This window comes from Homalodisca vitripennis, chromosome 3, assembly GCF_021130785.1.
Source record: "Homalodisca vitripennis isolate AUS2020 chromosome 3, UT_GWSS_2.1, whole genome shotgun sequence".
NCBI lineage: Eukaryota > Metazoa > Arthropoda > Insecta > Hemiptera > Cicadellidae > Homalodisca > Homalodisca vitripennis.
The window spans coordinates 193,161,635-193,175,831 of record NC_060209.1 but is presented as its reverse complement, the minus strand read 5'-3'; the positions used below and the strand labels follow the sequence as shown (position 1 = coordinate 193,175,831).

Sequence of the window (14,197 nt, the reverse complement as noted above, 5' to 3'; positions counted from 1 at the left end):
TATATCCCCCACTATAAGATGTCAGTCACCATCTACAATATCTAGTACATAGAAACAATCCAACGATTTGCAGACAGGTTACTTTTACGCCTTAACTCACGCAATAGGTTGTGATACCTCTCACAATATTAGACACAGGATGCTTGGAAATCAAAGAGTTGAAAGTAAAAAGGTGTTATAATTATAGTTGAAATTGTATTGATCCAAGAGTGCCCAATCGATTTATTTTTTTTTGCTACGTGATTAGAGAGTAACAGGAATAAGAATAATTTTAATAGGTAACTAACCCTTTATGAGAATAAGTACTCAGTACAAGATTTAGCTGCTGTTGCTATGTTTCTACTATCAGCAAGCACCATTCAGAGATCTTTATTTTTCTGCTACAAGTGCTATAATGTTTCTTTGCAGGTGAACCAAACGCCTCAAAATGAACACGGTCTTCCTAGCCAAAATAGTCTAAAGTAACATATTCCAACACTCAGCATAGATCACTTCTGGCTGGTTTATACCTTCCAGTTGAACCTACCACTGGGCATAGCAAAAACTGATGTGTCACTTAAATCTGGGCACCTCATGGATGTCCAGGAGCAGCACATCACTAACCACATTGTCGAGATTCTGAGGTGCAAGGGTGATTCGTTAGGTCTAGTCTACTGCGGGAGATGATTGTTGGAGTTGGTGGGGTCCGTTCCCTCAGTATCAGAGGTTCTTGCTAGCCTCAACAAGGGTGTGCTATCCCCTGCCTGCTTTGACTGGAGAGGCTGGTTCAGAGCTAGCCTCCCCTTCTTCTGAGGGGACATGACTTTGAGATTAGTGCCCTAATTCTTCCTCATGGATCTCGATAGGAGGCAGCCCCTACCCCCTAACCTTACACATCCTGAATTTCCTGTCACTCCGGAAGCAGCGCTAAGGTTCTTATAGGACTAAGTGCAATTTATAAGCTTCTTATCTTAAAAGAAAAAAAAAACATTCCAATTGCTGCCTCAGGCATTCCTCATATTCTGAATTACGTACTCTAAAAACTATAAAACTCATGATGATTTTAATTTTATACATTTACACTTAGTTGTATAGGCAACAATATGAATTTTATATATATTTCTTTATGCTGTTAGACCTTATTCTGTTAAGCCACAAACAGTTTTAGACACTGACCTCCTTCGGACTGATGGGACTGGCCGTGTGGTGGGAGTTATCACTGATGTTGAGGTACAAGGCCTTGATGTCTCTCTGGACGTCCTGGTAGAAGGCTGCCTCCCAGAACTGTTGGTTGGTCCACACAGCATGCTCCTGCAACATCACGGTGGCAATGGCTGTCCTTTAGATATACCATAACAAATTCACACAGTCACATCCAATAATGAACCTACAACACATTAGAGTCAACAGTTTGTATGCATCCTAAATATTTACGTTTAATATTTTAGCTGCAAAATAATATGTAGTGACAGTGACACACAGATCACAATCACACTGTCCACATGTTCACGTTCTTTTAGACCTGCGATAATAAGTATGAACAAATTTAGACATGTTTTCTGGTAGTATAGCAAGACGGATGTTCATAACTGTGTGGAAAAACAAGTCTACACATAAACTGGAAGAGCAGGAAGACTCTTTTCACAGCTGCAGCCAGCTCTGGAATATTCCAGACCATCTTGTAAACTATGAGACAAGAATATTTGTAGATCTAAATGCGACAACCCATAAAAACCCAAGAATGCTGCTTAAAAGTTCACTAAAGATAAACTTAAAATCTATGAGAACACATAGATTCAATGTGTTTCTTCTTATCTTACTGTACTGCTTACATTCCTGTGAATAATTAACAAAAAATTAAGTTTATAAGTCAAAGTAACATCACTTTATTGATATTAAGGACTTATGGTTGATTCTAGACCACTTTAAAATGAATCAATGGCTGATTGAATTAATTTAATGGTTTGCAACTCTGGCATTGTTAAAGAGATCTTAATATCAACAGAAACTTGGGCATTGCAGTTCACGCTTCTATGATAATAATAATAATAATATTTATTGTCATATTAAGTTTTTGCACTCATCGACAAAGTCACTTTACAGCCAGTAGCCAAGTCAATAAATAAATACATGTTTACATACTAAAATATAAGACATATGTAAGCACATCCATGAAATATAAACAATTATCCTTAGTTAGCTTTAGATATAATTATAAATTAATATGGGATACAGCAAAAAATTCATCTACAGAATAAAAAGGATTGTTTAGAAGCCAATTATAAAATTTATTGCAAAACACTTTTTTAGGGTATATATTTATTAAATTACCTAATTTGTTGTAAAGTTTTAGTGAAACAACCTGGTTATTAATGGTTTTATTTAGTCTGCAGAAATTGATTGTAGTAAGCCTACTTGCCTTACTCCTGGTATTGTAGCTATGATCAGCATACTTAATATTGTTAGGGTATTGAAAAGTATACAAAACTAAGTCATATATGTATAAGTTGAAAATAGTTTGAATTTTTAAGTATATAAATAAAGGTTTACAATGTTCCAAAAAATTAACACCACATATGATCCTGATTGCTTTTTTTGTAAAATTAATATTTCATCTATCCTGCTGCAGTTTCCATAAAATATTAAACCATATCTAAAAATTGATTGGAAATAAGAAAAATAAGCGGATCTAATATAATTTGTTTCAATACAATTAGTAAGCTTTTTAATTAAAAAAAAAAATAACCCTAGATAATTTTGAGCTAATGTAATCATGTAATCAATATGAGAACCCCATGTTAAATTTTTATCAAAACAAACTCCTAGAAATTTTACTTGATTTGAATATTTATCTAAATTATTATCAATACCAATAGCTCTTAAAGTAAAAATTATGTTTTGGATTTTATCTTCATTTAAAAGAAAACTGTTTGCTTTAAACCAATCCGATGCCTTATCCAGAGCACTTTGTGCCAAGATATTAAGCTCATCAATGTTTGAATTAATGTTGAGGAAAGTGGTATCATCTGCATACAATATTGATTTACAGTCAATAAAAGCAGGAAGGTCATTTATACTAATTAAAAAGAGAAGAGGACCTAAAACCGATCCCTGGGGGACACCATATTTAATTGTAACTACCTGTGACCAATCACTATTCACTAGAACCTTCTACTTCCGCTCAAAAAGATAAGATTTAAAAAATTCAAGTTGCAAATTTTGAACACCATAGTATTTAAGTTTTAACAATAATTCCGAGTGATTTACACAATCAAAGGCTTTGCTCAGGTCACAAAAGGTAGCCTGAGCAAAAACCTTATTTTCAAATGCTAGTAGCACTTCGTGCACCAGCTTATCTATTGCATCTACTGTGGATTTACCTTTTCTAAATCCAAATTGAGAAATACTTAAAAGATTATTTTTCTCAAAATAGGCACTTAGCTGATCAAAAACCAAAAGCTCAAATATTTTTGATATTACAGGAATAACTGAAATGGGTCTGTAACTTTCAGGTTTGTCTTTAGATCCCTTTTTAAAAATTGGACTAATTCTTTCAATTTTGAATTCATTAGGAAAGATTCCTTCTAACAGGCAAAGATTAAAGCAGCAGGATAGTGGCAAAGATATGTTATCAATGATTTGTTTTAGAAGATTATTGGACATTTGATAAACATCATTACAATTAGAGTTTTTTAAACGCTTAGTTGCATTAATTACATCCAGTGGTGTTATTATATTCCAGGTAAAATGTACATTTGGAACAGGTTTCTCAACAGATGCAAGCAGCTGCACTGAGTTAGAAGGGGCAGAGCCTATTTTGTTCTTAATAGTCTCCACTGAATCCAAAAAGTAATTATTAAAAGTGCCTGGGAATATTACTGAATTTTTTAAACTTACGGTACTAACATTATTATTACTTTTAATGATATTCCATGCCGCTCTGCATTTGTTAATACTATTTTCTATTATATTTTTATTAAATTTGATTTTAGCCTCTTTAATACTTTTTCTTTAATGATTCTTCAAGTAATTGTATGTTTGTTTAATTTCATGGAAATTCCTCATATTATTCTTAACTAAGACGTCTAAGAAAATTAATCTACTTTTCATAGCAGCTAACTCATTATTGAACCAGGCATTATTCTTTTTTTACCACTGTTGGAATTAACTCTTACTGGTTTAGAGAAATATATAAATATATACTGAAATATATACTGTTTGTCAATATATAAAGAATGACAGAATAGACACTCCGAGCACCGACAACATCAGAGCTCAAAATATTATTCCAATCATAGTAAGCCAATCTATCTGTTAACTTGAAGATTTTTTGTTTAGGTAAAATAACTTTAAGAAACTGCATACTATTGGGTATGTTTGTGTGGTTTTGTGAAGTAAAATCAGTGATATTCAAATTCAGTGTGAGACGACAATGGTCCAAATATGGAAAATTAAAAATACTACAATTTAGTACATTATTTCTATGGCAATTTACAAAAATATTGTCAAGACAGTTATTTTTTCGAGTAGGTTTAGTATTCAAATGATAAAAGTTATACTGTCGCAAGAGATTAAGGAATTGGTTTGAGAATCTACTACCTTTAGTTACATCAAAGTTATAATATTAAAGTCCCCTCCAATCACAGATGTATAATTTGACCATTTTGTCAAAAACCGCAGCAATTTGTCAAAAGAGTCAAGAAAAGTATTTGGGTTACCTGATGGAGAGTGATATATAGTTAAAACAATCAATTTTAAATTATCCACAAAAACAGCTGCTGCCTCTAAATCCAACTCAGAACACAACTGACCAACATCACACATTCCTACATTCAAACTCTTATGTGTACGTACTAAGGAACCCCCTCTAATATGTTCAGTTCTACAATATGCATTTTTACAAAAATAACCATCAGGCAAAGCTGAGAAAATTTCTACTTCTTTAAGCCAATGCTCAGATAAACCAATTACGTCCAAATTATTAGATGTTAAAAAAGTTTCTAGGGTTAATGTTTTGTTGAATAGGCCTTGAATATTTAAAAATAATAAATTTAAAGTTAAGTTCTCAGATTTATAGGCCAATGGTGACTTTTGATTTTTTTGTTTTGTAGGCTTACTACTTTTGATAGTGCTAAATATCCTGCTTACTTATGTTTAAGGGTGAAGTTGTATACAAACTATTTAGTTGGTGTGTAGTATTGTTTGCACTGCACTCTTCTACCTCAATTACACACTCATTAAAACTAGACTGACTTTCAGGGCTACACAAAACACTCTGATCCTGGGACCTGGGGGATGTTGATTCACGAACGATAGTCTCTGTAAAAGTCACAGCCACTCCGGCTGACATATGAAAATCTGATGACACAGAATGTGCTAATGCAATTGATGAAGTATTCTTGACTTCTTTGAAAACTTCCCTCATGTCGGCTTCCACAACAGAAATTCCGCCCTCTATGGGTAATAAAGATGGACAAGGGGTGTTCAGCGTAGAGTGAGTTTTATTTAGATTATTATTTTTGTTGATGATTTTTACTATCATTTCAGCTACTCTTGATTTACCTCTCTTGTTCATATTTAATCCATGATTTGTATAAAGATGGCGAGGTAGATGGTGGAGTGGTAGCACAGGACAATTTCTGTTAGCAGCAATACTTTCAATTTCTCTATTAATTACAGAAATTTTCAAATCTAAATTAGACTGGTCATGCCTCATTGGTAATGTGGCTAAGATCAGATTCAAATCATTGGACTTATTAAGCAATTCTTGAACCTCATTCAGGAAACGTTTTATACCCATGGTTTCCATATTGTTTGTTCCAGCTATGATAAGGACACTGTCATCTTTAGTAAAGTTCTTGCTTAAGGCTGTAATATCTTCCACCACCCCACTAAACTTTGCTTCAGGCCGAACAAATACGTTAATTGAAGATCTTTGCTGAACCAGTGAACTTAAATTTTTTCCATGACTATCAGCCATGATGAGAAGTTGTTTCTTGATTGAAGCAGCTGATGTTGATACAGATTTGGGTGTATGAGTTTCTATATATTTTTGTTTGACATTTTTACAGGATTTTTTATTTAAGAAGTGCGATGTCTGGGTGGGTTTATTATTTAAAATGACTATTTAATTCTCTCTTAAATCATCTTCAACATCATCTTCTATTTCTAGAATTTTAAAACGGTTATTGCTTGTCAGAGTATGGTTTTTTGTGGGAGGTGACATGTGTTTTATTTCTTTATTCAAGAATTTAATTTTGACCTCTTTGAATGTCCTTGATAAATCATATGTAAAACAGAGATTTCGATTTGACAATTCCACTCATGAAGAAACAAAATTCTCAGAATATACACACCAGTAAACTTTACCCAAAATGTATTACAAAAAAATCATGTATTACACAAATAGGTTTATAGTAAAGATGTAATTTTTACATTTTTACAAGTATGGGTACATATTACTCAAAAATGGCCTGCAATCTGTAACAAAAATTACTACCAGATCCAGGGTTAATAAAAGGAATAATTCAAAATTTCAGTATCCCCACTGTATTCTGTCCTTATTTGAAAAAGTCTTATTTATATATGCCTTTAAACCTTTTTAACAAAACCCCTCCCCATGTCGCTTGTCTTGATCAAAAACAAATTATGTTAAAGGCTGTAAAGGATACGTTGGTGAAGGAGGCATATTACTCCTTGGAGGAGTACCTGCTTGATAGCTGGAACTAATTCGCTACACCCTCCCGTTTTAAATTTTTTCTTTTTTATTTATTTTGATTGTATTATCTGTTATGAGTGCGAATTGTATATACAAAATATGTTTTTGTTAGGTTAGTTAATATTCTATGTCATATGACGATGCACCTGTATCATGTGTCTGGTACCCATATAATACGTTATGTGCAAATAAAGGATAACTAATGTCTACTTTTCCATAGTTTAAATTTACACGATGGCAGGCCATAAAATGGGCACATTATTAACCTTATTTTGATATAATCATTTACTATTGCGTACAATCCTTACACAATTCTTGTGTTTAATACTATTAAACTGAACAAAACGTCCTGCAAACGTTGGTGAAAGATGGTTTAAGGTTGAATCCGTTTCGTACCTGGATGCAGGTGTAGGCGAATTGTATGACGCCAGTGCAAAGTTTTCTGCAGAAGGCGTTGGCCAGAGGTAGCAATGCTGCTGCCACTCCATACTCATCCATGGAAGACCCATCCTGCCCAACAACACAGACAAGCTATTATAGAATGCAAGAAGTACAATCACATATCATGTAATAGACAAGTCAACAAATTATATAGCATATTATTTTTTTATTATAATATAATAAGCCGTTCCTATAATTAAAGAAGAAAAAAAAAGATTAATAATATTCACATAAACACTAGAAGGAAATGTTTACAAAACAATAAAATATGTACATTAATTAAGTTATCATATGTACATATTTATAAATTTCTTGTGCGCGAATGTATGTCACTGAACTACTCCTAAACGGATGGACCGATTTTAATGAAATTTGTTGTGTGTCTTCAGGTGGATTCGAGAATGGTTTATATTTACAATTCAGTCAAATTTAAATTGTTTATTTAACCAATTTTTATTTGTAAACTGTAGTTGATTTTGGAGTGTTTTATATTGGATCTGGTAGACTGCGCTACGACACATAATAGAAAGTGAACTGATACTTAACAGCTGTTAACACTTTCAGCTGAAGTTCAATTAAGAGGCAGAAAAATTTGATTACATTAAAATTTTAGAAAATATTTTATTGTTGTAAACTGTTTGATCAGTAGTGTAATACAGATTGCAAAGATGAAGTTATTATCTAATTTTAAATTTTGATTGAGCCAATGATCAACAAACCATCTAATGCTATGGAAATGCTACATATATACGCTGTTATAAAAACTACCTTATTGTACAAAGCTGTGAATGTTTGCACATAAGGTAATCAAGTCTGGTTAGCTCCTTTGACATTATGAATGGCGTTTTTACTGTAGCTGAGGAAAAGCAAATGGGGATAACACACTCTTGCCCTTAAAAATATTTATTAATCAGTGAAAATATAAAAATCACTTAAGCACCAAAAATTATTCTAAGTTGGATTCTGTAACCAACAAATGAGATCATTTTTTTCGGTTAGTGCTACAGCATAATTGAATTATGGAACTGTAAATAGATTAAGACCGGCAGTGAATTTAAACGACCGGACTCATATTGACCGCAGCAACTTTTTACTTATGCGATACACTCTCGTCATTGAGACAAACTGTTATTGTTATTGAAATCGGGGAACTTCAATAAATTATCATGGAATGTTGGAGGGAAATACGAATCTTATAAAAACTGTTTCACTTTACAACTTCAGGAACCCAAAACACTGTTCTACTAACTTAAATCTGAAATGGATCAGGAGATTAAATATCTTTGAGTGACTATCGATTACCTCAGGACTATTTATTATGTCATAGAAAAAGAATACATAAATACAGTTTTTTAACAGGAAATTGCGTGTGAAGCCGCGGGTAACTGCTAGTTAAAATATAAATCACAAATGTCTAAAGTAAGATCTACGGTACTACTGACCTGCAGAGCACAGTTCATGAGCCTGACGACCAGATCAAACTGCTGGTGTTCTAGCATGGCCTTGTTCCCGACCACATGCTGTGCCAGCTCAGTACACAAAGGATAGATAAGATCTACGGTTACTACTGACCTGCAGAGCACAGTTCATGAGCCTGACGACCAGATCAAACTGCTGGTGTTCTAGCATGGCCTTGTTCCCGACCACATGCTGTGCCAGCTCAGTACACAAAGGATAGATAAGATCTACGGTTACTACTGACCTGCAGAGCACAGTTCATGAGCCTGACGACCAGATCAAACTGCTGGTGTTCTAGCATGGCCTTGTTCCCGACCACATGCTGTGCCAGCTCAGTACACAAAGGATAGATAAGATCTACGGTTACTACTGACCTGCAGAGCACAGTTCATGAGCCTGACGACCAGATCAAACTGCTGGTGTTCTAGCATGGCCTTGTTCCCGACCACATGCTGTGCCAGCTCAGTACACAAAGGATAGATAAGATCTACGGTTACTACTGACCTGCAGAGCACAGTTCATGAGCCTGACGACCAGATCAAACTGCTGGTGTTCTAGCATGGCCTTGTTCCCGACCACATGCTGTGCCAGCTCAGGACACAAAGGATAGATAAGATCTACGGTTACTACTGACCTGCAGAGCACAGTTCATGAGCCTGACGACCAGATCAAACTGCTGGTGTTCTAGCATGGCCTTGTTCCCGACCACATGCTGTGCCAGCTCAGGACACAAAGGATAGATAAGATCTACGGTTACTACTGACCTGCAGAGCACAGTTCATGAGCCTGACGACCAGATCAAACTGCTGGTGTTCTAGCATGGCCTTGTTCCCGACCACATGCTGTGCCAGCTCAGGACACAAAGGATAGATAAGATCTACGGTTACTACTGACCTGCAGAGCACAGTTCATGAGCCTGACGACCAGATCAAACTGCTGGTGTTCTAGCATGGCCTTGTTCCCGACCACATGCTGTGCCAGCTCAGGACACAAAGGATAGATAAGATCTACGGTTACTACTGACCTGCAGAGCACAGTTCATGAGCCTGACGACCAGATCAAACTGCTGGTGTTCTAGCATGGCCTTGTTCCCGACCACATGCTGTGCCAGCTCAGTACACAAAGGATAGATAAGATCTACGGTTACTACTGACCTGCAGAGCACAGTTCATGAGCCTGACGACCAGATCAAACTGCTGGTGTTCTAGCATGGCCTTGTTCCCGACCACATGCTGTGCCAGCTCAGGACACAAAGGATAGATAAGATCTACGGTTACTACTGACCTGCAGAGCACAGTTCATGAGCCTGACGACCAGATCAAACTGCTGGTGTTCTAGCATGGCCTTGTTCCCGACCACATGCTGTGCCAGCTCAGGACACAAAGGATAGATAAGATCTACGGTTACTACTGACCTGCAGAGCACAGTTCATGAGCCTGACGACCAGATCAAACTGCTGGTGTTCTAGCATGGCCTTGTTCCCGACCACATGCTGTGCCAGCTCAGGACACAAAGGATAGATAAGATCTACGGTTACTACTGACCTGCAGAGCACAGTTCATGAGCCTGACGACCAGATCAAACTGCTGGTGTTCTAGCATGGCCTTGTTCCCGACCACATGCTGTGCCAGCTCAGGACACAAAGGATAGATAAGATCTACGGTTACTACTGACCTGCAGAGCACAGTTCATGAGCCTGACGACCAGATCAAACTGCTGGTGTTCTAGCATGGCCTTGTTCCCGACCACATGCTGTGCCAGCTCAGTACACAAAGGATAGATAAGATCTACGGTTACTACTGACCTGCAGAGCACAGTTCATGAGCCTGACGACCAGATCAAACTGCTGGTGTTCTAGCATGGCCTTGTTGCCGACTACATGCTGTGCCAGCTCAGTACACAAAGGATAGGTAAGATCTACGGTTACTACTGACCTGCAGAGCACAGTTCATGAGCCTGACGACCAGATCAAACTGCTGGTGTTCTAGCATGGCCTTGTTCCCGACCACATGCTGTGCCAGTTCAGTACACAGTGCTAGTCGTGCCGCCCGGGACTTGAGAGCTCGTAACACTGCTGGGAATGTCTTTCTTGCATCTGAGATCTTGTTCTCAAATATACAATTGATGCAGTTCTTCAATACCTATACAACAAGACAATTTTAAAATTATTGTTTATGTTATATGTTTTGATTATTTAAATCAAGTATAATTTTGGCTGGCACAATTGCTAATATAAAGTATTTTAAGGTATTGTATGAGAAAATTAAATAAATGTAAGATTTGTACACTGAAAAACATGAATTATAGTACTTTTTATATTTTTATTCCTAGACTCAAAATGTATTTGTCAGGACATAATCCTGACAAAGAAGTCAAGTAAAGGTGAATGTTCCTTACAAGGGACAGAGTATTTTTACTTAGGTGTAAAGGTTCTTTAACACCATATTTTGGACTGTCTTTCTGCTAAAATGTTTCTTTATTGATTCTTCTAATTTCAGTAATCATACAAATGCGCAACTGTTGCCATCTTTAGTTTGAATTTTCAATGTGATTTCGGTTACTGTTGACGTTAAGGATCACTCCAGTTTGATTCATCTTCATTCTCTTCACCTTCCTCTTTGTATTCTTTAACACGTTCGCTGCAGATGGTAACTATGGTTTTCACAGAGCCTTTGTTCTGAAATGAGATCATGTGTGGCCAGCACTCGAGCTATCACAACACTGTATTTCTTGCTCCTGGGGAGGTACTTTTCCTACATTTTTATGCCCTTCGTTTTCACCCTAGAAATTTTCATTATTTTAAATGATTTTTTTAGTAGTAAGTGATTGTGCAACACAATGGATCCTCCCCCAGAACCAAGTGGTATACAATAACCAAGTATCTGAGTATTTGTAAATAATAAACGACTTTTGGGTGGGTTAGTTAGGATATATATACACATTTGTATCACTATTTTGTATTAGTAAACTTATTTGTTCTTTTTTCTTACATTTTTATAAACTTTTGTACAACGTTTGTAAACTACAATCATTTCAAGTAAACATTTAAATATATTTTTTTGTAATTACTCACCACATATTTGTAAATAATAACAGAATTTTAGTGAGTTAACGGAGATGTATATAAGCGTTTACATTAGTTTTGGTATACACATTTACATATAAATATTGTTTGTTTGTCTAAAACGAATTAAATACAGTTCACTTAGCTAAGATGTATTCATTTGGAATATTCCCACAGCCATAAAAGGGTGTTCCCTAGTGCGAGCGGTAACTAGTTACCAGCTGGCAAGGAAGATTGTCCTCAGAAGCTAGTGGTAACCACAGTTACCGCATTCCCAAATGGCACAGAGTGATAATTTTTGTGACTAATGAGTAATTTTCATATTTTTCTATAATATTTAATCTAAAAGTAAATAAAAATATATTAAAAGATTTCAGCATACACGGAACTCTACATAGGGATTTTAGCAGCGAACTTGTTAAACCATTTTAAAACTTGAGTATGTGATAGACACTCATCAACATATACTTGTTTCGTGTAGTAATGATACCTGGAGATCTGGGCTTTTTCTTTGTTAAAAATATCAATGCTGTGGTGGAAAATAAGAAAGTGGAGAAACTGAAGGGCTAGTTTTAAATTAAAGTACAAAATATTATTTTTTACATGTTCATAATCATTTAGCTAACATTACAAGTATTTTGTATTCTGCTAAAATGTTATGGTTATGTATATTTATAACTAACTATAACTAGCATTGCTGGAAGCTAGCATGTTGTCTGCACCCAGGTATAACATGGAAATTTGGTTCATTTAGTTTTTTCATGAGGTTCATTTTTTTTATCTGCAGTCTGCTTTTCATTGGTGAATCTCCTTTCTATCCTTCTTATTTCATATCTCTCCCCCCTCTCAAATCTTGCTTGTGTACGTGACATTAGGGCCAATTTAAATACAACAAACTTAAAAGAGTTTATTTATTAATTTTAAAGGAATACCAATATTGTGCATATTTGATCCGAAATGTTGTCTCCTGTGGAACAACAGTGACAAACATGAAGCGGCAACAGTTACCTCTAGTCTCCGAGCCGAGTTGCTGACTATGTGCCTGTTGTCCATGGCACTGGTCATGTGGAGTTCCATGGGCACTATCCTGGGAGCTGGCGGCTTCAACGATAACAATCTGTTAGCAATTAAAAGAACAGAATTAACCACATTTGATTGTAGTAAAAATTAAAGCCAGGTAAACGTTGAGAAAAAGGAAAAACATAATAGACCAATACTTAACCCTTTGAGTGCTGCAGTATCGCTAATTTTGACAGTACGAAATGTGCATAAAGTGTCGACACCGCTAATTTTGATGGTACAAAAAGTGCATAAAGTATCGGAATAGCTAATTCTGACAGTACGAAAAGTACATAAGTGTCGACACCGCTAATTTTGATGGTACAAAAAGTGCATAAAGTATCGGAATCGCTAATTCTGACAGTACGAAAAGTACATAAAGTGTCGACAACCGCTAATTTTGATGGTACAAAAAGTGCATAAAGTATCGGAATCGCTAATTCTGACAGTACGAAAAGTACATAAAGTGTTGGCATCGCTAATTTTGACGGTATGAAAAGTGCATAAAGTGTCGGCATCACTAATTTTCACTGCCACTTCCTCATATGATGATATGGTTTTCCACTTTCGTCTACTTCTTCTGTATCTAGGGAGAGTTATGAATTTAACATAAAAACTTTTTTTCAACCACAATATTGATTTCACCACCATAAGCTTCTCTTATAAATATCCAAGTGAAGACTGACCTGGTCTGCAAGTTGCTCTTGGCCAGTCCTTCCTCTATCAGTTTCTGCACCTTCTCTGTGTCTATGTGGGGAAACACTGGCTGGTGTATGCGAGCAAACGCTCCTTCTGGTGGTTTCAGTATCTTCTGTACATAGGGCTGCTGGTTTGGGTTCTCGTTCTGGTATAACTGGTGCGCTAGGTCCTGCAAAAAACATTTTAAACTTGTTATTATGTTTGAAGGAAAAACCCTTTTTTGTCCATCTTACAGATATGAGATATAGTGTATATAAAGGATTGATAGAGGAACGGAGGGACTTTAAACACTAACATTAAAGCAATTCTAGACAAGATAGCTGTCCAGTCAACGTGGGTATAACTCAGGTTCATGTTGGGTTGCTTGATGTATATCAAGCTTGTATAAGCAAGCCTTATGACACCAAAGTAGCTAAAACTCGGAATTCAAAATATTTATCCTGTATGTAATCATACAGGAATGTGCTCATGAGAATCTTTGTCTGCGATATACGAGTAAGATGATCAATATTTTCACGGGTAGTCAGGCATCACTGATGGCGCTGGACTCTTGTGTGTTTACATCCAAACTTGTCTGGAATTGCTATCAAGTTGTTTCTTCCCTTGCCAGAATCAACAATGTGACTGTTGGGTTCCTGGTTATGAGGGGATCCCTGGGAATGAAAGAGCTGCCCTGGCCAACCGGGGCTCAGCGTCAATTATAACGGGCCCTCAACTGTTCTGCGGTATTTCAAGGTGTGAATCCTTTAGGGCTGTCTCGAAATGGGTTAGCGTTGAGT

The 14,197-nt window shown here is 36.1% G+C and overlaps 1 protein-coding gene across 1 annotated transcript in view; it reads right to left on the bottom strand.

Moving 5' to 3' along the window:
- The window catches only part of LOC124357942 (myotubularin-related protein 13), an 89,198-nt gene that overhangs the window by 45,957 nt on the left and 29,044 nt on the right, over positions 1-14,197 (bottom strand). Inside the window, 5 exon segments of the mRNA XM_046810077.1 lie at positions 1,156-1,290; positions 7,094-7,207; positions 10,531-10,737; positions 12,669-12,777; positions 13,406-13,587. Coding sequence (XP_046666033.1) covers positions 1,156-1,290; positions 7,094-7,207; positions 10,531-10,737; positions 12,669-12,777; positions 13,406-13,587 — 747 coding nt within the window.